Genomic DNA, 27,366 nt, shown 5'->3' with positions numbered 1-27,366 from the left:
GTCATATACTTGTTGGCCATTCATGTATCTCTTGTGAAAGTCTGTAGAAATCTATTGCCCATTTAAAAAATTGTGTTATCCTCTTTAGTTTTAAGAGTTGTTTATATATCTAGATACACGTCCCTTGTCAGATGCGTGCTTTGCAAATATTCTCTTTCAAACTGTGGCTTGCCTTTTCACAGGTGCGATTTTACATATGTATGGATATCTGTCTCCTCCAGATCAGCCTCCTGAGGGTAGGGATTCAATCTGCCTTGTCTGACACCTGGCATAATGCCAGGAACAAAGTAATGGTTTGTTGAGTAAATTCAGGGACCACAATCGGAAGTTCCTTTCTATCTCTTTCTTTCCCTTAGACCATATCTCATGGGGTGTCACAAGTGAAGGGTATTCGTGACTCAAATGGTTGTTTCTTCTTCTTCTTCTTCTTCTTCTTCTTCTTCTTCTTCTTCTTCTTCTTCTTCTTCAAGTTTATTTATTTATTTAGAGAGAGAGCACAAGGAGGGGAGGGGCAGAGAAGAATCCCAAGCAAGTTCAGTGCTGTCAGCTAGAGCCCTATGCATGGCTCAACCCCCTCCCAACCTGAAGATCATGACCTGAGCCGAAATCAAGCGTCCAATGCTTAACTGAGTGAGTCACCTAGGCGCCCCTTGCCTCAAATGTTTTCTTTTCCTTTTTTTTCCATTAGAATAATAAAGCTATTTTAATTACTATAAATCAGCATTTATGCCTAATATTTTCATTTTTGTCTCAGTGACCTATTTTTTCTTTTTTTAAATTAATTTATTTTTAATTTACATCCAAATTAGTTAGCATATAGTGCAACAATGATTTCAGGAGTAGATTCCTTAATGCCCCTTACCCATTTAGCCAATTCCCCCCTCACAACCCCTCCAGTAACCTCTGTTTGTTCTCCGTATTTAAGAGTCTCTTATGTTTTTCCCCCTCCCTGTTTTTATATTATTTTTGCTTCCCTTCCCTTATGTTCATCTGTTTTGTATCTTAAAGTCCTCATATTAGTGAAGTCATATGATATTTGTCTTTCTCTGACTAATTTCGCTTAGCATAATACCCTCTAGTTCCATCCACATAGTTGCAAATGGCAAGATTTCATTCTTTTTGATTGCCGAGTAATACTCCACTGTGTGTGTGTGTGTGTGTGTGTGTGTGTGTACCACATCTTCTTTATCCATTCATCCATCAATGGACATTTGGGCTCTTTCCATACTTTGGCTATTGTTGATATGCTGCTATAAACATTGGGATGCATGTGTCCCTTCGAAACAGCCTACCTGTATCTCTTGGATAAATACCTAGTAGTGCAATGGCTGGGTCATAGGGTAGTTCTATTTTTAATTTTTTGAGGAGCCTCCATACTGTTTTCCAGAGTGGCTGCACCAGTTTGCATTCCCACCAGCAATGCAAAAGAGATCCTCTGTCTCCGCATCCTCGCCAACATCTGTTGTTGCCTGAGTTGTTAATGTTAGCCATTATGACAGATGTGAGGTGGTATCTCATTGTGGTTTTGATTTGTATTTCCCTGATGATGAGTGATGGTGAGCATTTTTTCATGTGTCGGTTGGCCATCTGGATGTCTTCTCTGGAGAAGTGTCTATCCATGTCTTTTGCCCATTTCTTCTCTGGATTATTTGTTTTTTGGGTGTTGAGTTTGATAAGTTCTTTATAGATTTTGGATACTAGCCCTTTATCTGATCTGTCATTTGCAAATATCTTCTGCCATTCTGTCGGTTGCCTTTTAGTTTTGCTGACTGTTTCCTTCGCCGTGCAGAAGCTTTTTATTTTGATGAGGTCCCAGTAGTTCATTTTTGCTTTTGTTTCCCTTGCCTCTGGAGACATGTTGAGTAAGAAGTTGCTGTGGCCACGGTCCAAAAGGTTTTTGCCTGCTTTCTCCTCAAGGATTTTGATGGCTTCCTGTTTTACATTGAGGTCTTTCATCCATGTTGAGTTTATTTTTATGTCTGGTGTAAGAAAGTGGTCCAGGTTCATTCTTCTGCATGTCGCCGTCCAGTTTTCCCAGCACCACTTGCGGAAAAGACTGTCTTTATTCCATTGGCTATTCTTTCCTGCTTTTTCAAAGATTAGTTGGCCATGCATTTGTGCGTCCATTTCTGGGTTCTCTATTCTGTGCCATTGATCTGAGTGGCTGTTTTTATGCCGGTACCATAGTGTCTTGATAATTACAGCTTTGTAATACAGCTTGAAGTCCGGGATTGTGATGCCTCCTGCTTTGGTTTTCTTTTTCGAGATTGCTTTGGCCATTCGGGGTCTTTTCTGGTTCCATACAAAGTTTAGGATTGTTTGTTCTAGCTCTGTGAAGAATGCTGGTGTTATTTTGATAGGGATTGCATTGAATATGTAGATTGCTTTGGGTAGTATCAACATTTTAACAATATTTTTTCCTCCTATCCAGGAGCTTGGAATATTTTTCCATTTTTTGGTGTCTACTTCAATGTCTTTCATAAGCTTTCTATAGTTTTCAGTGTATAGATTTTTACCTGCTTGGTTAGGTTTATTCCTAGGTATGTTTTTGGTGCAATTGTAAATGGGATCGATTCCTTGATTTCTCTTCCTGTTGTTTCATTGTTGGTGTATAGGAATGCAACCGATTTCTGTGCATTAATTTTATATCCTGCACCTTTGCTGAATTTAAGGATCAGGTCTAGCAGTTTTTTGGGTGGAATGTTTTGGGTTTTCCATATAGAGTATCATGTCGTCTACAAAGACTGAGGTCCCAGTCTTGGGACCTTGGGATGTCTTTTATTTCTTCGTGTTGTCTGATTGCTGAGGCTAAGACTTCCAATACTGTGCTGAATAACAGTGGTGAGAGTGGACATCCCTGTCTTGTTCCTGACCTTAGGGGGAAAGCTCTCAGTTTTTCCGCATTGAGGATGATATTAGTGTTGTGTCTTTCACATGTGGCTTTTAGATCTCAAGGTATGATCCTTCTATCCATACTTTCTTGAGGGTTTTTTTTTTAATCAAGAAGGGATGCTACATTTTGTCAAATGCTTTCTCTGCATCTATTGAGAGGGTCATGTGGTTCTTGTCCTTTCTTTTATTGATGTGATACATCACATTGATTGTTTTGCGGATATTGAACCAGCCCTGCATCCCAGGCATAAATCCCACTTGGTCGTGGTGAATAATTTTTTTAAATGTATTGTTGGATCCAGTTGGCTAATATCCTGTTGAGGATTTTTGCTTCCATGTTCATCAGGGAAATTGGTCTATAGTTCTCCTCTGTAGTGGGGTCTCTGTCTGGTTTTAGAATCCAGGTAATGTTGGCTTCATGGGAACAGTTTGGAAGTTTTCCTTCCATTTCTGTTTGTTGGAACAGTTTCAAGAGAATAGGTGTTAACTCTTCTTTAAATGTTTGGTAGAATCCTCCCGGAAAGCCATCTGGTGCTGGACTCTTGTTTTTTGGGAGATTTTTGATTACTAATTTGATTTCTTTACTGGTTATGGATCTGCTCAAATTTTCTATTTCTTCCTGTTTCCGTTTTGATAGTTTATATGTTTCTAGGAATTTTTTCAGTTCTTCCAGATTGCCCATTTTACTGGTGTGCTCATAATATTCTTTTATTCTTGTTCTTATTTCTGCTGTGTTGGTTGTGATCTCTCCTCTCTCCTTCTTGATTTTATTTATTTGGGTCCTTTCCTTTTTCTTTTTGATCAAAGTGGCTAGTGGTTTATCAATTTTGTTAATTCTTTCAAAGAACCGGCTTCTGGTTTCATTGATCTGTACTGGGGTTTTTTGGTTTCTGTAGCATTGATTTCTGCTCTAATCTTTATGATTTCCTGTCTTCTGCTGGTTTTGGTCAAATGGTTTCTGATAAGACCTCTTGGGGACCCCATGCTCTGCCCATGAGACTCTAGAATTTCACAAGAGCTCAGAGGTCAGCTTGGAAGACAGGTCTTGAAGCTACATTTGCATGGAAATATATTAATTTTACATCGAGTGTACATTTATTACTGTAACTTGGAGATTGAGGCTGGGGGCACTGAAGAACCATGCCAAGCTATCCTTTGGTGCCAGGGCTCTGGTCTTTGAGTCCAGTCCAGCAGCTAGGAGAATCCCAGATGAGACCACCAGAGGGCGCAAGGGCTTCAGTCTTGGTTGAAGGTGAAAAAAACCAGGGCGTTTAGGGTCTGGGACGCTTCTTTCAGTGTCTACCAAGGAAGCTCAGGAGTTTACAGACAGCTGGCGTGGGGATTTCAAAAGATAGGGCCGGGGATGGGGCGGGTGGCGGGGGGGGGGGGGGGAGTGGAGGGGGAGGTGTTCAACTTTCAACATTCCTTCCACACTTCCTGAGCATGTATGAAGCTCCAACCGGACTAACTGCCGAGGCTGGGAACTGATCGTTGGGATTTCTAGAGATAAGCTACTTCCAGAACATTTTAAGATTCCATGATCTCGTTTCATCTCGTTTGATAAGAAGTGTGCCCGGTGGGAGCTGCAGATAAGGAAGCCGAGATTCCGAGGGCTGGGCGAGTTCAGCGGTTCGCTGCGACTCCCTGGGGGAACGCACCGGGTGCGGCGCGGGTCTGGGGCCGTCCCGGGTTACCCCGGCGACCGGCCGGCAGTCACGTGACGGGGGAGCAGGCGGAGAAGCTGGAGAGACGAGCAAGGTCTACTGCCGGGCTTCTGTAGTCCGGCGGCGGTCACGTGTCCAGGGCTCGCGGGAGGTGGAGTTGGCCCCCCGGCTCCAGCGTCACATGACCGGCTCCGGGACAACATGGCGGCGGCCGTGGTGCAGCGGCGGGGCTGAGCGACAGCGGTTGCAGTGGGCTCCTAACAGGGGTGAGGGGTGGCTTCAGCCTGGGCGGGGGGGGGGGGGAGCACGGGGAGGGGTCCGGGCCCTCTACAGCCTGCTCCCGTCCCCGACGTCACTCGCGTTCCACTCGTCCTCTCCGCGCGCTGCGTCTGCCGGAACGGGGAGGCATGACAGGCAGGGCCTGGCTTCCATCCCAGCCGCGCTTTGTGCTTTCGGGCAAGCGCCTGCCGGTCTCTGGGCGCCCCTCCCTCGCCTGGGTTCCCTCCATCCTCTTTTCTCCAGCCTCCTCCCCTCGCAGGTGGGATCGTCGGTGGGACCGGAGCGCGGGCGGGCGAGGCCCCCCAGGACCATGTCCGGGTCCGACACCGCGCCCTTCCTCAGCCAGGCGGATGACACGGACGACGGGCCGGTGCCCGGCACCCCGGGGTTACCGGGGTCCATGGGGAACTCGAAGTCCGAGGATCCCGAGGTCCCGGACCGAGAGGGGCTGCAGCATATCACCGGCTTGTCTCCGGGCCATTCGGCTCTCATAGTGGCCGTGCTGTGCTACATCAACCTCCTCAACTACATGGACCGCTTCACCGTGGCTGGTACTGACTTCTGGGAGGAAGTCAGACTGGGGGAAGGGAAGGGGGTCCCGAAGGTGGGGCTGCCTCGTCGAGCCCATCTCGAGTCTTCTTCGCAGGCGTCCTTCCAGATATTGAGCAGTTCTTCGACATCGGAGACAGCAGCTCCGGCCTCATCCAGACCGGTGAGTGGAGGCCCCTCCTGGGCACACGGCAGCTTTTCTTCCTTTTCTGCCCCAAATGGGGTTACATGCCGGCATGCCTGGGGCCTTAATAGAGGTAGAGAAGCCAGACTTAGAGGAGGAGATGGTCTTTATTTCTCTGTGGGTTGCCCTGTTCAGTTAGAACACCACATTTTATTTTATTAAAAAAATTTTTTTTTAACGTTTATTTATTTTTGAGACAGAGGGAGACAGAGCATGAACAGGGGAGGGGCAGAGAGAGAGGGAGACACAGAATCCGAAACAGGCTGCAGGCTCTGAGCGGTCAGCACAGAGCCCGACGTGGGGCTCGAACTCACGGACCATGAGATCGTGACCTGAGCCGAAGTCGGACGCTTAACCGACCAAGCCACCCAGGCGCCCCAGAACACCACATTTTAAAAGGCAGTTTAGTGTAATGGTTAAGACAGACCTAGGTTTAAATCTCAGCTTTCCACTTAGTGTGATGGTAGGCAAGGCCCTCAACCTCTCTAAGCCTTACTTTTCCTTGGTGAGAAGGAAAGAGTAGCAACCCAGAACACCTCAGAGGACTAATGTGAGAATCAGATGTGATGATTAATGCTGTAAAGTGCATGGTGCCGTGTCCGGAGGATGGTAGGCACCGAAAGATAGGGTGCCTGGAATGGGGAGAGTTGAGTTTTACTTGCTCAGAACGTTGTGGAAGAGGCAAAGCCAAGGCCAGATCCTCCTTTCCTTCCTTTTCCCCTTCCTTCGTTTCTCAAACATTTCTGAGCGCTTACTCTGTGCCAGGCCCTGGAGGAAGAGGCTGATAGCATACACAGAACTTGCCCGAGACCTTTTAGACCCATTGTCTCCTAATCCTTCCATCAGTCAAAGAACAGGTGGTGGTATTATTTTATAGAAGAAGCAGGTAGTAGTCGCTGTGTTTTTATAGGGAAACTGAGGCTTAGAGAATTCGGCCTTGCCCAGAGTCACACAAATGAGAGGAGAGGAGGAGTTTGAAACAAGACCTCGAAGGGTTCTTTGCTCCACTCCAGGCCAGTAAGGACTGAGAAGTATTTAAGGCAAAGTCTAGAGGAATGAGAACAGGATCATAGGCCAAGGTCTGCAAAGCTTTAAATTGTCGAGTTAGAGAAGAAGCAAGTCTTTGTCCGCTCCATTCGCTTTTTCGTTCAACACATGTTAATGAGCACCTTTTTTACGCAACGCCATGTGTTCCACGGTGGAAACACAGGAGTGGTCATTATAGGCAAGGTCCTTGTCTTCACGGAGCTGACATTCTACTGGGAATGAGCGGGCCACCGTCCTGAAAAACCTAAGCTGATAACGAGGTCATTTTCTGTAGGATTATTTTGTAAAAGAAAACAGAGTGACTGTGATCAAGAGAGATTGGATATGTGGGGGTTGGGAAGATGTCTGAGCTGGAGCCTAAAGGTTCTGTGAAGCTCAGGCGAGTGGAGAAACGTTCCCAGTAGAGAGGACAGTGGGTGCCAAAGGTCCCAAGATGGCATTGAGCTTGGCAGTTGGGCCATTGGGATGCAGAGAAGGGAAAGTGGATGAGCGTGAGGTTGGAGAGGTAGGGAGGGGTTAGATCAGATCGTGGGCCATGGTGTGGAGAGTGGATTTTGCTCTTGGCTGGATGGGAGTCAGCTGGGCCATCCATTCTACAGTGGAAGGTTTGAAAGATGCCAAAGAGGGGCCTGGACTTCTCTGGCAGGAAGCACTGATAGTTTCAGGGTTGGGAGTTATTCCTGAGCCCCCTTGCTCTCCCTGAGCTGGGGTCGGGGTGGGGAAGGGGTACCGGGGCTGGGCTGTGACTCTCTGCTTCTCCTCAGTGTTCATTTCCAGTTACATGGTGTTGGCACCTGTGTTTGGCTACCTGGGTGACAGGTACAATCGGAAGTATCTCATGTGCGGGGGCATTGCCTTCTGGTCCCTGGTGACACTGGGGTCGTCCTTCATCCCCAGAGAGGTGAGGCCCCATGCTGGCTCCTGTTTCTGCCCCACCCCCACCCCCCACCCATCAGTCTTTGCTGCCATTCTTTGGGGTCGTTGCAGACTGGGCCTGGGGAACTTATGCAGTTTCCTTGGTCCATGCCGTCTTCTCCTCCCTGCTTGCCTGAGTTAATCTGCCCACCCCATCTACTTCCCCTTTCTTCTAGAACATTCTTCTGTCATCCCCTTTCCCCCTAACCATTGACTGCTTACACTCCACACTTAAACACTCCCGCTTCTATACCATGGAAAAGACCTTACCTGGACTGTCTGTCCTCTGTCTTCCTCTTCTGAGTCAGACTGCCCACAAGGTCCCCTTGACCGAGCTCCATCCTGGGTGAAGGAGCAGACAGGGAGAGGCTCTCACTTTGCTTGCACTTCCTCTCCTCCCACTCACCCCGGAACACTGCCGGCCAACCTACCCCCACCACTCCATTGCCAAAGTGACAGAAACCTTTTGGTTGCTAAATGTAGCTCCTGCTTCCTAATCCTGCTCTTGCTAGATCTCCTGGGAGCCTCTGGCTCTATTGACTCACTTCCTCCTTCCGGAAACTCTCTCCTAACTTCTGTGATGCCACTCTTGTGGTTTTCTTCCCGCCTCCTTGGCTGTTACTTCTTTGCTCCTTTGAAATCCCTTCTGTCTGTTCTTACTCTCTGCCCCTGGAACTCTGTCCTCAGCCCCGGGTACTGCATACTCTCCTTGGGTGATCATGCCCTGTCCTTAGCTTCAGGTGTCTTTGATAGACGAATAAACTTCCGCCTCAGATCGTTATTCACGATTGGAGTGTCTTGGATGGTAGAAATTAAGATTTGTTCTACACCTGTCGGGGCACGAGATACTGAATAAAACTTGTATCGTCCCGTCCTGTTGATAGTTGTGTGAGCAAGTTATTGTTTTCCCCCTTTTCAGATGAGGAAACTGAGGCTCAGAGAGGTTAAGTTGCTTTCCCAAAGTCACAGCTAGTACGTAGTGGAGCCAGGATTCAAGCTCAGGTCTGTCCAGCTCAGGCCTCGCCCACCATCCCCGCCCCCTCTCCCGAGCCAGCTGGTGAAGGCGGGGTGCCACCTCCCCCATGTTTCGTTCCCCAGCAATTCTGGCTCCTCCTCCTGACCCGGGGCCTGGTGGGGGTCGGGGAGGCCAGTTACTCCACTATCGCGCCCACCCTCATCGCCGACCTCTTCGTGGCAGACCAGCGGAGTCGGATGCTTAGTGTGTTCTACTTTGCCATCCCGGTGGGCAGGTGCGTGGGCCTGGGGCCTGGGGGGGAGCACGGGAGGCGGGAGGGCCTGGCGTGGGGGCATGGCTGACCGGCTCTCCCCTCTCCTCTCCCATCCCCTTTCCCCAGTGGTCTGGGTTACATTGCAGGCTCCAAAGTGAAAGATATGGCCGGGGACTGGCACTGGGCTCTGCGGGTGAGTTTGGACACAGCCTGGGGGAAGGTCAGCGACGTTGTCACTGCTTCTCCCTCTCCTACCTTCAGACATCTCCTAACCCTAACCACCCCCCCACCCCCCGCCTTTTAAGGCAGCGCTCACTCTGCCAAGCCTGTGGGAAGCCACGTGCAGACAGAACTCTTGGTTGTGGGTGGTAGCAGCTCACTGTAAAACTGTAAGCTCCCGGATGGGACTCTGTTGGCTCTCATAGTGGAAAGCCCCAGGGTGAGCGTCAGGTAAAGCTGGATCCAGGACTCCCACTCCGTCCTAGGAGTTTGATCATCCTTTTTCTCAGTGCTGCTTTTCCTCTGTGTTAATTTCATTCTCAAGCAAGTGAAAGCTCCACGCATTTATCTTCCCATTTAGAAACCTCGCCACCCTGGAGCCTTGAGCACTAAGTCCTGGATGGTGTCTGATTAGATGAGCACGGGTCACGTGCCTGCCACTAAACAATCACCGAGGCCAGGGAGGTTCACACCACTCTTGTCGGCCAAGTCTGGGTTATAAGCCCTGCCCTGTTTGAACCACATGGACTGAGAGAAGTGGGGGGAGTAGTTTCCCAAAAGGAAACTGGGGTGCTGTTACCAAAGAGGGAGCAGTTAGGCTTGCGGAAGCAGGGGGCCCCTAGTGGCAGTTGCTCTGCCCTCCAAACGCACGTTCAGCTTCCTTGAGCACGTGGCTTACTGGTGTTTGAGGTCTTGGGGCCTGAGTTGCCTTCACACACCCTCACTTTCTCCCATCCCAGGGGCGTGGAGGTGTCCCTGCCTGTCTGTGCCCGTCCTGAAGCCCACTCTTTCCCCAGGTGACACCAGGTCTAGGAGTGGTGGCTGTTCTGCTGCTGTTCCTGGTAGTCCGGGAGCCGCCACGGGGAGCTGTGGAACGCCACTCAGACTCACCACCCCTGAACCCCACCTCGTGGTGGGCAGATCTGAGGGCTCTGGCAAGGAAGTGAGTTTAGTTCCATTCTAACCCAACATCTGAGGCCCCCCCAGGGAGGCCTCCGTATCTGTTCTGAGATTTACAGGAGCATGGTCTTTGTTTTCTGCCAGCTGGCCCTCCCCCAAAGCCAGGTCACCACTGCCCCCTTGTGGCAGATGCTTGAATTACAGGCCCAGATCCTGGGCGCCAAGACAGCTCCCACACCCGTCTCCTAACCTTACTTTAAAAGTAAGCCGGGGAGAGAGAGTAGAAGTCCCCTACCCTGGCACCTCAGTGGAGTCTGAGTTCCTTCTTCCCACCTGTCTTCAGTCCTAGTTTCATCCTCTCTTCCCTTGGCTTCACTGCTGTGGCCTTCGTCACGGGCTCCCTGGCTCTTTGGGCTCCTGCATTCTTGCTGCGTTCCCGTGTGGTCTTGGGGGAGACCCCACCCTGCCTTCCTGGAGACTCCTGCTCTTCCTCTGACAGGTACCCAGATGGGGGCTAGGCCAGGGGTGGCCTGCAGGTGGCAGGGGATGGAGCGGAGAGAGTCATTGATTCAGGGTCAGGCTACTTCTTCTCCCAGTCTCAGTTTTCCTGGCGGAGGAAACCGATGGTAGGATAATGCCTTCCTCTCAGAGCTCCGTGAACCATAGAGTACCTGGATAGAGCTGGGGTCAGGGCGGCTGGGATGGAGCATCTTCTCCAGGCGGTGGGGGCGAGGCGAGGGGGCTTTGCAGGCAGAGGGACTGGCTCCCATGTCCCTCCCCCTGCCCCCAGCCTCATCTTTGGGCTCATCACCTGCCTGACCGGGGTCCTGGGTGTGGGCCTGGGCGTGGAGATCAGCCGCCGCCTCCGCCGTTCCAACCCCCGGGCTGACCCACTGGTCTGTGCTGCTGGCCTCTTGGGCTCCGCGCCCTTCCTCTTCCTGTCCCTTGCCTGTGCTCGTGGTAGCATCGTGGCCACCTATGTGAGTAGCCAGCAGGTGTCAAAAGGGGTGTTGTGGGTCTGGGGTGGTGGGACGGTGGGACGGTGCCTCTGCCGGGGCAGGACTGGGGTTCATCAGCATAGTGGTTCAGAGACCACTTGAACCAGAAGGCCTGCTTTTGGACCTCAACTCTGGCTCTTCCCAGCTGTGCGACATTAGGCAAGTGAGTTAACCTCTCTGTGCTCAGTCTTAGCATCTGTAAAATGGGAATAAGAGCTTTGTCTCACAGGGGTGTCTCGAGGATTAAGTTGAATGAGTTAATACGCGGGCCTGGTCCAGGGTCGTGTGTTTGCTCTTGTTGCGACGAGACCAACCCCCCCTACCCTCCTCCATCTCCCCGCTTCCAATCCCCTCCCCCCCCCCCGCCCAGATTTTCATCTTTATTGGAGAGACGCTGCTGTCCATGAACTGGGCCGTCGTGGCTGACATTCTGTTGGTGAGTAGGCGGGCCACTGCAGGGTTAGCCCAGAGGCTGTTGGGAGCAAGGAGTGGGGGCGGAGGCCTCACTTGCCTTAATTGTGGCCTTCACCCCTTCTTCAAAACCCAGCCCCAGACTGAATTCAGAGTCAGCCCCAGATGGGCCTGGAGTCTGGGCATTCACCCCACTCACACCTCAGGGCTGGGGTTCACCTTTGACCTCAGCCTAGACTGAGCCTTGGCCCTGTCCTTGCCCTCTGCCTCCCACCCCCCTTCTCCCCAGTATGTGGTGATTCCCACGCGACGGTCCACTGCCGAGGCCTTCCAGATCGTGTTGTCCCACCTGCTGGGCGATGCCGGGAGCCCCTACCTCGTTGGCCTGGTGAGCACCGCCCCTTGGCTGGGCCCGGGGTGGGGATCGGGGGACCCTGCGTTCCTGGCACTGGCTGGCAGCCGTTGGCCTCAGCTTGAGCTGACTTACAAGGTCTGACCCAGTGGGGTGGTCGTGTGCTCTGCGCCCGGCGCCCCTCACCTCGGAGCCTCAGCCAGGCGGGCAGGACTTCGTTTTGGAAGATTCCGCAGCGAGGCCACGGGGCTTTCCCTGGTTCTCCAGACCACCCTTCTTTGCCAGCTCCCGACTCCTTTGTTCTTCCGCAGTCTGGGGGCTCCCTGTCCGTGACTCGTTCTCCTGGCTCTCCTCTCTCGTCTCCCTGCAGATCTCCGACCGCCTCCGCCGGAGTTGGCCCCCCTCCTTCTTGTCCGAGTTCCGAGCCCTGCAGTTCTCCCTCATGCTCTGCGCCTTCGTCGGGGCTCTGGGCGGGGCAGCCTTCCTGGGCACTGCCATTTTCATTGAGGGTGACCGCCGGCAGGCTCAGCTGCACGTGCAGGGTCAGTGGGGGCCTTCCCTTTGTCCATCCCTGACTCCTTGCCCAACTTCATGATACCCCGTGCTTGTCCGTCCGTCCATCTGCCCGGACCTGTGTCCCTGGCTTCTCTCAGCCCACGGTTCTTCCCCCATCCTGCTTTGGGTCCGGCTGTCCAACGAGCTGACGCTCCACTGTGCCCGCAGCGCTGGTGGCTCTGCCGCCCCGTGTCCACTTCCCACCGCCCGTCTGTCCCCTCCCTGGCTTTGTGTCTTTCCGTCCATCCAGCCCTTTCTCTGACCCCTCCCTTGGCAGGTCTGCTGCGTGAGGCAGGGCCCACAGATGACCGGATCGTGGTACCCCGGCGAGGCCGCTCCACCCGCGTCCCCGTGTCCAGCGTGCTCATCTGAGGGGCCGTCGCTCGCCAGCGCGCATCCCTATCCCAGCTGGCCCTGGGCCCGCCCCAGAAGGTGCCCGGGCCCGAACCCTTGGACTGGCCCAGCTTCTAGGAACGGCCTCGGGCCGCGTTCCAGCTCCCATACACTACACAGGCAGCGGTCGGTCGGGGCAGGGGGGCGGTGGGTCCGGGAGGGGCCTTCCTCTCTCCTGGAGCAGCCCCAGGGGCTTGGTGCTATTTGTAACTGAATAAAATTTGTAGTCAGACCCCAAGTGCCTGCTCGAGTCTCTCTGGGCGGTCGTATCTCTGGCTGGCAGACCTCAGGGGATGCCCTCTAGCCCCAGGACTCCCGGGGCTAGAGGGTCACTCCTGTGGGGACCTTAGGCAAATCCCTGCTCTCCGGGGGCCTGGCGAACAGCGGTGTGGGGTGAGCGAGCTCAGTATGACCGTGAGTCAGAACCGTGGTTCCCCTAGAGCCCGCCCCTCTTGGCAGGCCGGCCAGGGTGAGGTGGGGTGGGCACTGCCCTGTGCCCCTCAGCTCCCAGGGGCAGGGCCTCCCTCCTGGCTGCCTCCTTGGGCCACGGCTGTGGAGGCCGTGGCTGTGGGCTGGCCTGTCCGCGTCTTGCCCTTCTTCCCCTGGTAGGGCTCGCTCTGCGTCCTGGGGGCCAGCAGACCCCTCTCGAGGGCCTGCGGGTGGCCCCGCGGGCCTCCGCCTCCCCCTCCCCACTGGCTGGGTGGGGGTGGGAAGGGGGCGGGTGCAGCTGGCTGAGCCCGATGATTTCCTGCCCTCGCCCGGGCTCACCACAGCTTCCTGCCACAGGCGGGCAGGCGCTGAGGAGAAGCAGGCGCCTAGCCGAGCGGCAGGTAGGGCTGGGGCGCGCAGGGGCCGCGCGCCGCCGGGTGCCTGGTGCCCCAGACTCCAGCCCGGACCCTGGCCGGACTGCGCAGGGAGCAGGGGTCTTGCACGGTCGGCGCTGACCCGCCCCCCCCCCCCCCCCACTCAGCCCAGAAAGGGGAAGGGGCCAGTGAGTCCCCAAGGAGGGCGCGCTTGCCCCCCACCCCCCCACCCCCGTCGGGCTTCCAGGCTGTGCCCACCCGGCTCCCGCACCCCTGCTGGCCTGGCCCTCACCCCTCCGCGGCTCGGCCCTTGAGGGGGTGAGCGGCGGGCAGCCGGGCCTGGTGCAAGCTCTCTCCCGCAGATGGAGGCGGTCGTCCTGATCCCCTACGTGCTGGGCCTCCTGCTGCTGCCGCTGCTGGCTGTGGTGCTGTGCGTGCGGTGCCGAGAGCTGCCAGGTGAGTGGGGGCTCGGCCCTCCTCTACCTCTCGCTCCGTCCCGACTGTCCCGAACTCTGCTCGCACGCGAGACCTGAGCCCCGTACTCCCAGCCTCTCCCCTCTTCACCCCGCTTCCTGCCTTACTGGCTTCTCTTCCCCAGGCTCCTATGACAATACGGCCTCTGACAGGTGAGTTGCCCGTCGACCCTAGGTGGCTCCCTCAGTGCCCTGTGTGGCCCCGGGGAGGGGAGGGGACTGGGATGGGAGCTGGGGTCTCTCCTGCCCCTTACCTACCTGTGTCTCTCCTGCCAGCTTGGCCCCAAGTAGCATCGTGATCAAACGCCCTCGTGAGTACATGGAGGCTCCTCTCCCTCGGGTGTAGGGGAGGGGGTCCCCTGGCGTGTGAGAGAAAGCGTGCCTCTGTTCAGGTTCCCCCCCACGGTGGCTGCCCACATGGCTTTGATCTGAGCTGGGGATAGGAAGGGAGATGGGTGTCCTCAGGCCGGTGCGGGGCCCAGGGCGTTCACAGAATTCGCCTGCCCTTTGAGGCCTCGATGAGTGTGGGGGCAAAATGTCTGGAGTCGTTCCTTGAGCTTGGTCTCGTGTCCTCAGCCACACTCGCCACCTGGACACCAGCCACCTCCTATCCTCCTGTTACCTCCTACCCACCCTTGAGCCAGCCGGACCTGCTTCCCATCCCGTGAGTAGCATCCTCCCCTCCAAATCCCCCTTTTTATCCCCCCCGCCTCTGAGGATTGGGGATCTCTTTCCCTGTTGCGACCCCTCTTGGTCCAGTGCCCCATCTCAGCATGACTTCTGACCTTTGACTCCCAGGAGGTCCCCACAGCCCCCTGGGGGCTCCCACCGCATGCCATCTTCCCGGCAGGACTCAGATGGTGGTAAGTGTGGGGCAGGGCTCAGGGGGCTGGGGCTGGGCAGAGGATAGACCCCGTGTGAGCTGACTCAGCCTCCCTCTTGCTCTCTCTCTGAAGCCAACAGTGTGGCGAGCTACGAGAACGAGGGTGCGTCTGGGGCCCCAGGTGCCCTGGTTGCAGGGAGGCTGGGGCCTGGGCTGGGCCCTGCTGATCGCTGTGTCGTTACCTCAGAGCCCGCCTGTGAGGACGACGATGAAGACGAGGAGGAGGATTATCCCAACGAGGGCTACTTGTGAGTGGCCAGGTGGGGGGGTGGGAGCTCCAGCTGGGGGTCCTTACTCACCTGCCCCTTCACTTGTCCTCAGGGAGGTGCTTCCTGACAGCACGCCAGCGACAGGCACTGCTGTCCCACCGGCTCCCGCGCCCAGCAACCCCGGCCTCCGAGACAGCGCCTTCTCTAGTGAGTTGGCCATTTCTGACACTCTGCGTTGCGGCCCGTCTGCTCTTCCCTCTCCTGTTATTTCTTTGATGCTTGCTGCCCCTCCGCATTCTCTCTCCTCTCTTTCTAGAACACCTGTCCCTCAGGGCGGACTTCCACTCTGATCTGCTGGTTTCCTTACTTTTTCTATCCTCTTTTCTATTTCTTTGTCTTTCCCTTTTACCGTCTCTGAGATTTCTCCAACTTCACTATTCTTTGAGACTCTGTTCTTTTGTCTCTTATCTGAAAGCTCTTTTCTTGGTCTCTGGTGTTCCTTTTTCATAGCCTTCTGTTCTTGTTTCACAGAGACAATACCATCTTGTACATTTCTACAGATATTGATTATAGATTGTCTTCTCTGAGGGTTTTTTGGGAAGTTTTCTTCTGCTTCCGACATCATTTTGGTTTCCTTTGAGCTGCTTTTCTCCCTTCGTGTTCGTCTCACGTTGCCTGTTAGAGACTTCCTTCCATGTTTGGTGACCTTCCATTTTCTGTCGCTCTCTTCACTTTCCGTACCTGTTCCGGGCCGTTCCTTCTACACCCTGACTTCGTGAGCGAGCTCGATTCCCAACTCCCCACCTCCCCTGAGCTCATTATTCATCCATCCCTCACTTACTCGCCGTGTTTACCGGGTGCCTCTGATAAAACAGCTCACGAGGTAGTGTCATGATAAAGGAGCTCAGCTTGTCAGGGACCTACTACGAGCCTTTCTGAGAGCATTTCGTGTATTAACTCATTAAACCTCAGGATCCCCAGGTGCTCTTGAGCCCATCTCTTCCCTTCCTGCACCTCGGTTGTCCTGACTGTACGACAGGAGGGATCACGTATCTCATAGACACTTGGCGGCCCCGTTCAGATATTCTCGGCTTTAGTTCTCACGGCGCTCCTGGGAGGTGGGTGCCGCCCCTCACCCTATTCTACAGATGAGAACACCGAGGCCCAGAGAGGCTAGGTAGCTTGTGTGAGGTGACACGACTGTCAGTGTGGGAGCTGGGTTGGCACCTGGGCTCTCTGGCTCCAAAGCCTGCCTCGTCCACGGCCTCGTGGAGAAACAAGTCCGCATGAAGGGACAAGATAGGTGGGAGGCACCCGGGTGGCTCAGTCACTTAGGCGTCCAACTCTTGATCCCGTCTCAGGTCTTGATCTCGGGGTCGTGAGTTCAGGTCCCACGTTGGGCTCCGTGCTTGGTGGGGAGCCTACTTTAAGTAGGACAAGATGGCACCGATGGCTCCAGGTGCTGGAAGACACCAGGATGGGAGCGGGGGTCAGGGCAGGCCTGGCCGACGGGGCCAGTGGGGCGACGGCACCTCAGACTCGGCACCCCACAAGCGTTGTCTCACACGTGCCACCCAGCGCCATGGCTCCGAGCTGCTCTCTGCCCCTGCCCCCAGCCTGGCCGACATGCTGTCTGTTCTCCCCCACACTTCCACTCCCTCTCATCCGCTCTGGGCACGTTGCCCTACTTCTCTCCATCATCAGGGCCTCTGTGGGACCCTCTGGGGCTGGCTGCGGGGCGGCCTCTGGGGTCTGTGCTCGGGGCTCTGGGTGACAGTGCCGGGGGCCCTGCTTCTCCTGCAGTGGAGTCGGGGGAGGATTACGTGAACGTCCCCGAGAGCGAGGAGAGTGCAGACGTGTCTCTGGGTGAGTGGCCGGTGCCCCCTAGGGTCCCCCTTCCCTCCCCCACCCTCACCTGCTGTGGCCCTCTTTCTGAGTGTCCTGTTCTCTCACCCTCCACGTGGCCGTCCCCCCTTCTGATCTGTCCCTGCAGATGGGAGCCGGGAGTACGTGAATGTGTCCCAGGAGCTGCCACCCGTGGCTAGGACCGAGCCTGGTGTGTGCTGGGATGGGGGGTGGCAGGGGCTTGGGGTAACGTGAAAGGTAATGTGCCCGGGGCAGGAGGGACGGTCTGTGAGCTTAAGACTGATCTCTTTCCCCTTCCAGCCATCCTGAGCTCCCAGAACGACGACGAGGAAGAGGGAGCTCCAGATTATGAGAATCTGCAGGGGCTTAACTGAGGGTCCGGTGAGAGGCCCTGCCCACCCTTCCGCGGCCCCTCAGCCCTATCCTCCGACTCCTTCGGGGACCCCTCGGACCCCCACTGACCTCCTGACATTGCAACCCCTCCCTCTCCCTGTCCTGTTGTTTCAGCGCGAGGCCATGCCTGTCCTCGAACCAGCCTTGCTCGGGAGTGCCGAGCTGGGCAGCTGGCAGTGGCTCTGGGGGACCCTCCTAGGCACCCCACCCTGACTGCAGCCTGAGAACAGCCTGAGAATCTCCCCCCTAACTTATTGTCACTTTGGGGTCCAGTCTGTGTGCCCCCAACACTCTGCACCTTCTGACGCAGCCTGAGAATGAGCTACCCTGGCCCCGGCCCTATTCGGCGGTAGAATAAAGGCTGGTGTGGTCTGTAGCGCTCTTGCCTTTGGGGGGCCCGTGGGGGGGTTCCGAGTGAGGGTGGGCTTGCCTGGGCGCCCGTGTGGGAGCTGTGTGCACGCACGTGTGTGTGTGTGTGTGTGTGTGTGTGTGTGTGTGTCTGGGGGTCTCCATCCTCCCTGGGCCGCCGTGCCCCTGAGGGTCCTCACCAGCCGTTGGGAGTGACCAAATGGTGCCTGGGGCACAGCGCTTCGGCGTGAGGCAAGTCCGACCCAGACTGGGCCTTCTGGGCTTCGAGGCTTCGATGCATCTCCCCCAACGCGATAGTCCACCGGACCCACGGCAGACGATGGCTGGGATGATGGGAGGGCAGGGCATGGGGAACCTTGGGTGCAGAGTGACCTTCGAGAGCAAGACTGCTTCCTGCCGGCCCTCATTTTCTCCATCTTTAAAGCAAGGGGGTGGACTTGACCCCAAGCAACTGAAAGGTAATATGCGATGCAGCCTTTTCGGACTCGGGTGTGCAGATGACTCACCGGGGGGTCTTGCTAAAATGCAGATTCCGAATGAGTAGGTCTGGGATGGGGCCCGAGAGTCTGCATTTCAGAGAAACTACCAGATGCTTCTGATAGCGCTCTTCCGAGAACCAGACTTCGAGCACCTTCTGGTGGACGCCCTGGTCATTGTGATTGGCTCTGGTCTGGGCACGTGACGTAATCTGGGCCACCGAGGACCAGCCTGGGACTTGGGCCGGAAGTGACCGGAAGGAGAAGCTCTTTTTGTGCTCCGTGGCAGTTGGTAAACTGGAAGAATATATTCCTGGCGCCACTTGGCAAGCCTGCCCAAGAACGAAGTCCACGTGGAGGAGAGAATGGCCTCGAGGTGGACAGGGTGTTGGAATCTCTGGGTCCAGTCACATCTGAAGCCAGACACCCCCCTCAGACTTCCCAGTCACATGGGCCAATAAATTACCCGTTGTCTTCACCCGGCTTGACTTGGGATTTCTGTTGCACACGCCAAAGTAGCCCTGAGCGATGCACACAGTTGTTGGCGTCCTTTGTTGGCTCCAAAGGCAATAGTGACAGCTTCCCTTCAAGCATGCGCCATGTTTCCATGCTTCCCTCATTCGATCGCTGCCGTTCCCCTGTGGTCAGTTCCTGTGGGTATCCCCATTCGCAGGTGAGGAAGCAGGCCCAGAGAGGAGAAGCGATTTGCCCAAAGGCACACAGCCAAAGTGGCAAGTCTGGGATTCGATCTGGGGCTGTTGGCCTCTGGAGTCACTGCTGCCAATGTCCTTGCTCTGGGTGTTGTGCAAAGTGTCGGCTGCTCTACAAGGGAAGCTTGTGAGAGGCCCGATTGGAGAAATGGGGGAGGGAGGCTTAGAGAGAGCGTTGGACAGGCTGGATGTCAACAGGGAGAGTTTATTCTGGAGGAAATAGACGAGAAGAGGCACCTTTGTGCCTGGGCCAAGGAACAGAAAGTTTATCACAAAGGTATGCTGGTGCAAGCACCCTGGAGAACGATCTAGCAACATCAGTAAGGCTGAAGATGGTGTGTCCCTTTATCTAGCAAACTCTCGGGTATAAACCCAGAGCAGCTGGCACACGGGCTCAGGGGGCGGGCACCTGGGGCTCGGGGCAGCCTTGCAATGGCCAACAGCTGGCAACGGTAGGGGCCGTGACCAGGAGAATGGACAGGGCTTGTAGCCCAGTCACAGCACGGACGCTTCCCAGCAGGTGAAAATGAGTGCATCGGGGCAACACCAGTCAGCACAGATAAATATCACCAAGAGAATATGGAGTGAGAACCAGAAAACAAGTTCTTTTATTTGTATATAGAAAGTTGGAAACATGAAAACCGAAATATATGGTTCAGGGATACACAGCGTGTGCAAAATGGGCAAAGCAACGAGGAACACCAAGTTCAGGAGAGAGGCAACCGTGCGGCCGAGCGCGGGGAAGGGTCGGGAAGGCATTCGGGAAGGCCTCAGTGATAAGTGTAATGTCTTATTCTTAAGCGGAGTTGGGTACACAAGTGTTTGGGACAGGATTCTCTTAAGTGTTTGCATATCTAAGCGATTTCGTAATAAGAGAGACGGAGGCCCAAGGAGGGAATAAGTGGGGGCGGGAGGATAGGGCAGCTTTAAGAGACAGTAAACGGGCTGAGAATTGCTGGTCGGTCTATGCCAAGGCGGGTGAGTTCCAGGCCTTAGCAGCAGCATGTGCAAAGGCCCTGAGGTGGGGGGCGGTGGGGAGGCTGTTGCATGAGACGTGGTGGTGGGCTAGCCGAAGAAGTGGCAGGGGCAATGGAGAGGGGTGGTGGAATGAGATGTTTGGGAGGCCGAAGCAAGGGGCGTGGTGACAGGTTGTGCTGGGAGGCATGGGGACGTCCAAGGTGACTCCAGTCCTTGCCTTGGTCGATTGGGGGTAGGGGCATTCCCTGAAGCACTAACTAAGCAGCTTCCCATTTTTGCCTCTTGGACCAGCGAGATTACATGGCTTTGCTTCCACCGGTCGACGAGCCAGCCAGGACAGAGTCAATGCAATGAGATCTATGGGGCTGGGGCTGGGGTATCTTTGCCCACTGGGGTGGCCGGTAGAAAGAATCCCTGCGGATGGAAGCTGGGAGCAGAAATAATTTTTTTTTTCTTGTACAAGGCATTGACGGTGACTGCCACGGGACCTTGGGCTCTTCGTGGTGTTCGGTGTTGTTTTCCCCCAAATGCACCATGTGGCCCATGAGTCCTGGGAGCAGCTTCTCAGGAAAGAATTCTGTGGTCGGGAGAGCCTGGGAAAAGTTGTCTCACGCTCCTCCGTTGCAGAGACAAAATGCACGTTAATGAGTTCATGGCTCAGGAGACATCCTGTGATAAGTATCTTTGTTTCTCTTTACCAAACCTGGTGCTTCCTGAACTTATTTGACTTCAGGGAGAAAAAAAGTTATTATTAGCAATTCGCAGACCACCTTTTAACATCTATAGAGGACATCTTTTGTTTTCACCTTCCCCGCATGCTGCTTTCTTCCAAAGCCACCACCAGATTTGCATTGGAAATGTTTACAGGACTCAGGTGGGGGCCAAGCTTGGATGTGACTGTGACCCAGGATGGGCCAATCATTATAGCCCACCTTCTGGCCTCAGTAATTGGTTGATAGTGGAACACGTGACCCAATTCGGGCCAATGAGACACCTTCCTGAGACTTTTGGTCGGAACTCCTGGCAAAGAGAAGCTGTTTATCCATTGAGGGGGCCGCTGGGGGGATGCAGGCTTGCAACGTTTGCAGGCTTCTGCTTGGAGAGAGCATGCTGGTGAAAGAAGGCACCACAGAGGAAAGCAGTGTGGACCAAATAGAAATAGAAATAGAAAAGTTGAGTTCTTGGGGCGCCTGAGTGGCTCGATGGGTTAAGCATCGGACTTCGGCTCAGGTCATGATCTTACCGCTCGTGAGTTTGAGCCCTGCATTGGGCTCTGTGCTGACAGCTCGGAGCCTGGAGCCTCCTTCGGATTCGTGTCTCCCTGTCTCTCTCTGCCCCTCCCCCAACTTGCACTCTGTCTCTCTCTCTCTCTCAAAAATAAATATGCATTAAAAAAAATTAAAAAATAAAAAGAAAGTTGGGTTCTGATAGCCCACCTAAGCACCCGGAGCAGTGGTCCTGAAGCCATTGATTGCTTCTTTTTAAAAACAATTTTTTAATGTTTATTTATTTTTGAGAGACAGAGCACAAGCAGGGGAGGGGCCGAGAGGAGAGACACACAGAATCGGAAGCAGGCTCCAGGCTCTGAACTGTCAGCACAGTGACGACACGGGGCTCGAACTCCTGAACTGCGAGATTGTGACCTGAGCCAAAGTCGGATGTTTAACCAACTGAGCCGCCCAGGCGCCCCATGGATCTCACTTTTCAAAGCCTTCTTATTCCGGGGTCCGTAGCCCGAAAAGGTATCCCCGGAAGAAAAGGGAGGGGATCCCGGTCCCTCGTTGCTGAGAAACTCGGAAACAGGTGTGGCTGGGGTCAGAGGCCTAAATATTATCGCCAACTTCTTTCTCCTCAGCTCTCCTTTCTGTGTGGCCCGTAGCTTTCGTCTCCTTGTGTGGTCATGTGACAGGTCTAGCGGCTCGGGATACAGACACCGTGTGTTTCCGCACATGCCGGGGCGGGGGGGGGGGGGCAGAGGTCCGAGCATCTCCAGCAAAAGCCCTACACTCCCTCTAACTGCCCTGGCTTGGGACACATGACTTCCGGAGCCAGTCGCTGGCCAGGAAGGTATCCTGTGCCCACCGACTTAGGCCTGTGGTGTATACTCCACCCGCAATTCTGAGGTTCTGGAAATGAGAAGGCACCCAAGATTAGGGGCTATTGCTGGTAGAAGGGGGGACAGCTGTTGAGATGAATTTGTTCCACATTTATTGTGTGTGTGCCACACTCATTCTTTCAGTGAGTTTCACAACACACCTGTCTAAGATATGAGGGGCCCCTCTTGTGGAAAAGGAAAAAAGTGGGGACGCCTGGGTGGCCCAGCCAGTTAAGCGTCCGACTTGGGCTCAGGCCATGATCTCAGAGCTCGTGAGTGTGAGCCCCGCGTCGGGCCCTGTGCTGACAGCTCAGAGCCTGGAGCCTGCTTCCGATTCTGTGTCTCCCTCTCTCTCTGCCCCTCCCCCACTCTCTCTCTCTCTCTCTCTCTCTCTCTCTTAAAAATAAACATTAAAAAAAAGAAAAAAAGAAAAAGAAAAGGAAAAAGGTTCAGAGAGGTTAAGGATGTGCTTAAGGTCACACAGCAAATTCCAAAGTTATTTATGCAAGCGCAGCCTGCTTTGGGTGGAGGGAGGGAGGCGACGAACTGGTTAAAAGTTAGCACCAGAGGAGAAAACACAGAGGCAAACGAAAAGAGCCATTCCACAGAGAGTGGAATTAGGCTCCGCACAGGGACTTTTGCTCAAACTCGAGGGACTAAGGCTCTCTCTCTCTTCTGGGACTAGTCAACAGAGGACAGAGGAGCCTGGAGTGACCAGAGGCCACCAGGGGAAGGGCACCCACGAGAGAGAAGGCAGCACCGAGGTGAGTGGTGCCAGGTCGAGGAGAAAGCTTCTTGGGAATGTGGGTTGGGGTCCTGGATCCGTCTGGGCCTGAAACTGGATCCACCCATGAAGTGTTCAGTTACTGGAGTTACTAACACCCTCCCTCACTTGGCTCAGCTCCAGCTGGACTTCTGTCGTTTGCAAATGAAGGGGCCCTGACTCATCGAGACAGGATGCTGTGGCGCTTCGACCTTCAACGGGCCCACCGTCAGCCACTTACGTGTGTCGTGCCCTGCCATGCACTCCACGTACGTTTGGTCCTTACTGTGACCCGAGTGAGCTCTTATTGCCACCTTTGTACAAACGGGGAAACTGAGGCTCGGAGAGGGCACCGTGGCCAGACCCAGCAGGGCGCTGGCGCTCCCTCCCTGAGTGCCCGGGCAACCCCTGTTCCCGAGTGCCTCCTCTGTGCCCACCAGGTCCCTCCTCGGGCCTCTGTCCACCTCTGGCCCCGAGCGTGGTGGGCCACTCAGAACCCGCCCGCCGCCCCCGCCCCCGGCCGGGCATCTCCTGGGCCGGCGGGGACTCCAGGGCCGGGCCTGAGCACAGTCCTTCTTCTCAAGGACACAGGGCTTCGTAAGCCCAGCGGGCGGACGCTTGGGGCATCTGTGGCGTCGTGGGGGCTCTGAGAAAGATGGGGAAGGGGAGGCCTCTGGTCTCCTTCCCCCAGGGCCCCTCTTGCCTGGGCCCGGCGGGGGGGGCCCCCCTTCCCCTCCCCCCTGCACCTGCGCGGGCGGGCCCCTGAGCTTTCCTCACCTTCTCCCATCTGGCTCCCACACTCGCCAATTTCTTTCTGTTTCCGGACGCTCCCCAACACCCCGTGCCTCACACCCCAACCCTGATCGCCTCCCTCTCCCGCCTGCCGCTTTCAGTTTTGCCTCAGCTCTGGGGCTCCTCTCTTGCCTCCTTTGGCTCTGTGTCTTTGGGGCACCCCTCCCCTCTCTCTCTCTCTCTCCACCTCTGTCTGCCTCAATCTGTTTCTCCTCTGTCTTGGAATCTCTATCTCTCATCCGTCTCTCTGTCTCTGTGCGGCTCTCTGTCTCCGATAGTCTCTCTGTCTCTTTCCTCTCTGTGCCTCCGTCTGTCTCTCATCTCTCTGTGGTTCTCTGTCTCTCTCTGTGATCTCTCTCTTGTTCTCTGTCTCCCTCCTCCTCTCCCTGCCCCTCCCTCCCCACATCCTGAGTTGTCTTTGGGGAACCGGAAATTTGGGGGATCAGAGAGATACTGGGAGGCTCAGCTGCTGCCGCCTAGAGATAATGCGTGGGGGGGGGGGCGCTGGGGCTGGATGGGGGTGGGGGAGCCCAGAATCCCCTGCGTCTTCCTCCTACCCTGGTGCACGCAGAGACAGGCAGAGGAATTATGTCCCCTCCCCGGGCCTCGGCTTCCCCTTCTGTGGAGTGGGTCCGATGAACCACCTCCCTCGTGGGGTTGGTGCGAGCGAGAAGAGAAGTTAATCGAGAAGTTAATCGAACAGCCTGGCCAGAGCAGGGGCTCAGGGAGATTGGGGATGAGGGACAGAAGCGAGGGCATGTGCAGGGAAGTCGGCGGGTGAGGCTGACTGGGACTGAGAGGGGCTGAGGGGAGCGTGGCTCCCAGGTGCTCCTGAGCCCGTCTTTTCCCCTCCCTGCACCTCATTCGTCATCCCCTCTGTACCACAGTGGGCTTCCGCGTTCAACACCTGCTTGGTGGCACTTTCTCTGCCACACGTCTTGTCTATACTCCCTGCTTGAACCCTCACAACACCCCTGCGAGGTGGGTACTGTTATTATTTTCCAGGTGGGGAAACTGAGGCACAGAGAAGTTGAATGGTCTGCCCAAGATCACGCAGCTGGGAATCCTCCACGGGACAGGACTCTGAATTAGGCCGGTCGTGGCCCAAGTCTGGGGGTGCCGTATATGCGCCCATTTGAAACAGAGGCAGCGTTAACCAACCCCCCCCCAACCTTAAATCCCGGGGAGAGAAAGGCATTTTCTTCTCAATTCTGATTCTGGTTACAGAGAAAGGCTCTGTGGGACTGCGACACGTAGTTGCCTTTGAAATGACTTTCCTTGTAAAAAGGAAATCATTTTAAAGAAAAGTAACAAGAGACTTGGTTTGGGCAGTTTATGGATGTGGTAAGAGTCCTACATGTGGATTCGGAATCGAGTCTTAGGAACCCCAGAGGGACCGAGAACGCTTTCCTGGCTCTGCCGACGTCCCTCCCAGCCAGGCAGAGCTCTCAACCGCCTGCCCAAACCACGTGGCCAGTCAGCGGCGGATCTGGGACCCCAGCGGCCACCGCATGGGCTATAGGGATGATCAAAGGGCCACCAGAGCCCCAGAGACCGTCCAGTCCTTCAGAGATCCTGGGAGCAAGCCGTAGAAAGTATCCGGGGCTGTCTGATTCAGAGACTCCGCAGATGGAGGGCCAGGCCCAGAGGATCATGCGAGAGGGCCGAAGTGGGCTCAAAAGACCAGCAGGAAGTGAGGGGACGGTCCTGCCGAGCAGGTGCCCGCCGTGTCCAGACACACCCAGCCCAGGCAGCAAGCCATTGGCTTGAGCCCCAGCCGTCCTCCCCCGTCCCGGGCCTCATGCCCAAGAGGGGGGGAGGAGGTCCTCCGCGTAAAGGAAGTGAGCCCCCCCCCCCCCCCGCAAGCCACACGTAGTAAGTAAGGGCCTCCAGACCCCTGACCCCGGAGCCAGGAGCCCCTCTCCTCCAGGCCTGACTTCTGCTCAGCCCTGCGCTTGCTTGGAGCTCCTTCCCCACTCTGGGCCTCAGTACACCCCTCTGCCGAGTGGGGGTGATGGCGCCCAAGCAGATCAGTGGCTTTTAAATCACGCCAGGGGGCTAATTCAGAGATCCAGCAGCCAGTGGGTGTGTGGAGACAAATACGAGACTTTGAGGACCTCTGTCGACCCAGGCTTTCTCTAGGACAATACCGTTTCGCGTCCTGATGCGTTTTTTGCAGCCTGAAAGAGAGTGACACATGTGAACTCACAAAACAAGTTTATGCTGATAAAAGACTGGGTTTTATCTGTTTCGTGCACACGGGGCTGCTGGTGGCACGCCAGCCATCCTCCCCGGCCGGCTCCTGAGTCAGGCCTTCCTGCTCTCGCCCCGCTGCGAGCCAGCCACGCAGGCCCCTGTCTCCAGGCCTTGGCACCACTCTCCCTCCTCCTGGAGCTCTCTCCCGTCCTCACAGGCCCCGGATCTTCTGACGCTGGGATCTCAGATGAAGTTCCCCTTCTCAGAGCCCTTCCGGTCTGCCCCATGTAATCTCGCGCCCTTCCCGTCACCCTGTATCCTGTAACCCCATGGAATTGGTATCGTGAGCGCTGATCCTTTCGCGCATTCAGTGTCTGTCATCTGTTCCCTCTAGGCTGCGAGCTCCCCACTCATCTCTGTCGCTCCGGGGCCTGGAGCTTGGCGTGCGGTCGGCGCCTGGGAGGTGTTGAGTGAAGCAAGTAAGAGACAGCTCGAGCGGAGCATGTCAGCCCCCCCCCCCCCCCCCGTGATGAGCTCCCCACGGTTCTTGCAGTCCCAGCAAAGAATACCTGCCCGGCCCCCCGGGGAAGCACTGTCTAAAGGAGAGATTGCAAACTGGTGGCCCACCGCAGTGTTTAATTTTTTTTTTTTATTGTGGTAAACACACACACACACACACACACACACAGACATGACACAAAATTCACCCTCCAATCATTTCTCAGGGTACAGTCGAATAGCGTGAAGTGTATTCACATCGTTGGGCAACAGATCTCCAGAACGTTTTCTTCTTGCAAAACTCCAGCTCTGTACCCATTAAACAGCACCTCCCCGGGCCCCCCTCCCCCCAGCCCCTGGCAAACACCGTTCTACTTTCTGTTTCTATGCATTTGAATACTTGACGTGCCTCGTATCATGGGAATCATATGCTATTTGTCTTTTTGTGACAGAAAGCTCAGCGTGTCCCCAAGGCTCATCCGTGTGGTGGCACGTGACATGATTTCCTAACTTGTTAAGGCTGCATAATATCCCGTTGAATATATATATATACACACCACGTTTTCTTCATCCGTTCATACTTTCGTGGACTCAAAGCCCGCTTCTCCGTCTCGGCTATTGGGAACATAATGCTGATATGAACACGAATGTGCAAATGTCTCTTTGAGATTCTGTTTCCGTTCTTCCGGGTGTATGCCCAAAGTGGAATTGCTGGATCATTTAAAAAAAATTTTTTTTTAAAACCTGCATGCTATTTTCCATAACAGCTGCACGATTTTACATTCCTACCGGCAGGGCGGAAGGGTTCCAATTCCTCTGCATCCTTGTCACCGCTTGTTATTTGCTATTTTTTTTAGAGCAGTCATCTTCGTGTCGATGAGGGGATAGCTCATTGTGGTTTTAATTTGCATTTCCCTCATTATTAGTGATGTTGAGCGTCTTTTCATGTGCATGTTGGCCATGTGTATATTGTCTTTGGAGAAATGTCTGTTCAAATTCTTCGCCCATTTAAAAAAATCTAGTTGCTTTTTTGTTGTTGAATTGTGGGAGCTCTTTATATATTCAGGATATTAACGCCTTTTCAGATGTATGATCTGCAAATATTTTCTCCCATTTTGTGTGTTGCCTTTTCACTGCATTGATTTTGTCTTTTGATGCACAGAAGGTTTCATTTATTTATTTGTTATTTATTTATATTTTGAGAGACAGCACGAGTGAGGGAGGGACAGAGACCGAGTGAGAGAGAATCCCAAGCAGGTTCTGCACTGTCAGCAC

The 27,366-nt window shown here is 54.8% G+C and overlaps 2 protein-coding genes and 1 long non-coding RNA gene across 11 annotated transcripts; all 3 read left to right on the top strand.

Moving 5' to 3' along the window:
* Positions 1 to 4,670: 4,670 nt before the first annotated feature.
* On the top strand, positions 4,671 to 12,825 carry SPNS1 (sphingolipid transporter 1 (putative)). 6 transcript variants are annotated; one of them, XM_030299917.2, is made up of 13 exons: positions 4,682 to 4,822; positions 5,095 to 5,386; positions 5,482 to 5,547; positions 7,380 to 7,516; positions 8,629 to 8,780; positions 8,886 to 8,952; positions 9,776 to 9,921; positions 10,222 to 10,377; positions 10,669 to 10,858; positions 11,247 to 11,312; positions 11,577 to 11,675; positions 12,010 to 12,181; positions 12,472 to 12,817. In XM_030299917.2, the coding sequence occupies exons 2-13, from the start codon at positions 5,146 to 5,148 to the stop codon at positions 12,564 to 12,566; spliced, it is 1,587 nt and encodes a 528-aa protein (XP_030155777.1). In that variant the 5' UTR covers positions 4,682 to 4,822; positions 5,095 to 5,145; the 3' UTR covers positions 12,567 to 12,817. The 6 variants fall into 6 exon arrangements, with proteins under 6 accessions (XP_030155779.1, XP_030155774.1, XP_030155776.1 ...); XM_030299914.1 differs by lacking the exon at positions 12,010 to 12,181 and having other exon boundaries at positions 4,674 to 4,822; positions 12,472 to 12,825; XM_030299916.1 differs by lacking the exon at positions 12,010 to 12,181 and having other exon boundaries at positions 4,674 to 4,822; positions 5,079 to 5,386; positions 12,472 to 12,825.
* Positions 12,826 to 13,101: 276 nt separating this feature from the next.
* On the top strand, positions 13,102 to 18,537 carry LAT (linker for activation of T cells). 3 transcript variants are annotated; one of them, XM_030299923.1, is made up of 13 exons: positions 13,310 to 13,417; positions 13,753 to 13,846; positions 13,989 to 14,016; positions 14,140 to 14,174; positions 14,440 to 14,527; positions 14,662 to 14,726; positions 14,820 to 14,849; positions 14,934 to 14,994; positions 15,068 to 15,162; positions 16,759 to 16,821; positions 16,949 to 17,011; positions 17,122 to 17,202; positions 17,329 to 18,537. In XM_030299923.1, exons 1-12 carry the CDS (start codon positions 13,328 to 13,330, stop codon positions 17,193 to 17,195), a joined length of 786 nt encoding a protein of 261 aa, XP_030155783.1. In that variant the 5' UTR covers positions 13,310 to 13,327; the 3' UTR covers positions 17,196 to 17,202; positions 17,329 to 18,537. The 3 variants fall into 3 exon arrangements, with proteins under 3 accessions (XP_030155784.1, XP_030155782.1, XP_030155783.1); XM_030299924.1 differs by lacking the exon at positions 13,310 to 13,417 and adding an exon at positions 13,102 to 13,192 and having other exon boundaries at positions 14,820 to 14,994; XM_030299922.1 differs by having other exon boundaries at positions 13,308 to 13,417; positions 14,820 to 14,994.
* A 2,841-nt stretch (positions 18,538 to 21,378) lies between these two features.
* LOC115503659 lies at positions 21,379 to 27,021 on the top strand. Of its 2 annotated transcripts, XR_003965474.1 has the most exons (5): positions 21,379 to 21,550; positions 22,528 to 22,606; positions 22,744 to 22,874; positions 24,403 to 25,880; positions 25,988 to 27,021. It is a non-coding gene; the product is annotated as an uncharacterized LOC115503659 (long non-coding RNA). The 2 variants fall into 2 exon arrangements; XR_003965473.1 differs by lacking the exon at positions 21,379 to 21,550 and having other exon boundaries at positions 22,260 to 22,606; positions 22,744 to 22,901.
* The last annotated feature ends 345 nt before the right edge of the window (positions 27,022 to 27,366 follow it).

The sequence above is a fragment of the Lynx canadensis genome, chromosome E3 (assembly GCF_007474595.2).
Source record: "Lynx canadensis isolate LIC74 chromosome E3, mLynCan4.pri.v2, whole genome shotgun sequence".
NCBI classification, from domain to species: Eukaryota; Metazoa; Chordata; class Mammalia; order Carnivora; family Felidae; genus Lynx; species Lynx canadensis.
Note: the sequence above shows the minus strand (reverse complement) of the source record. Positions and strands in the feature narration are given on the sequence as shown.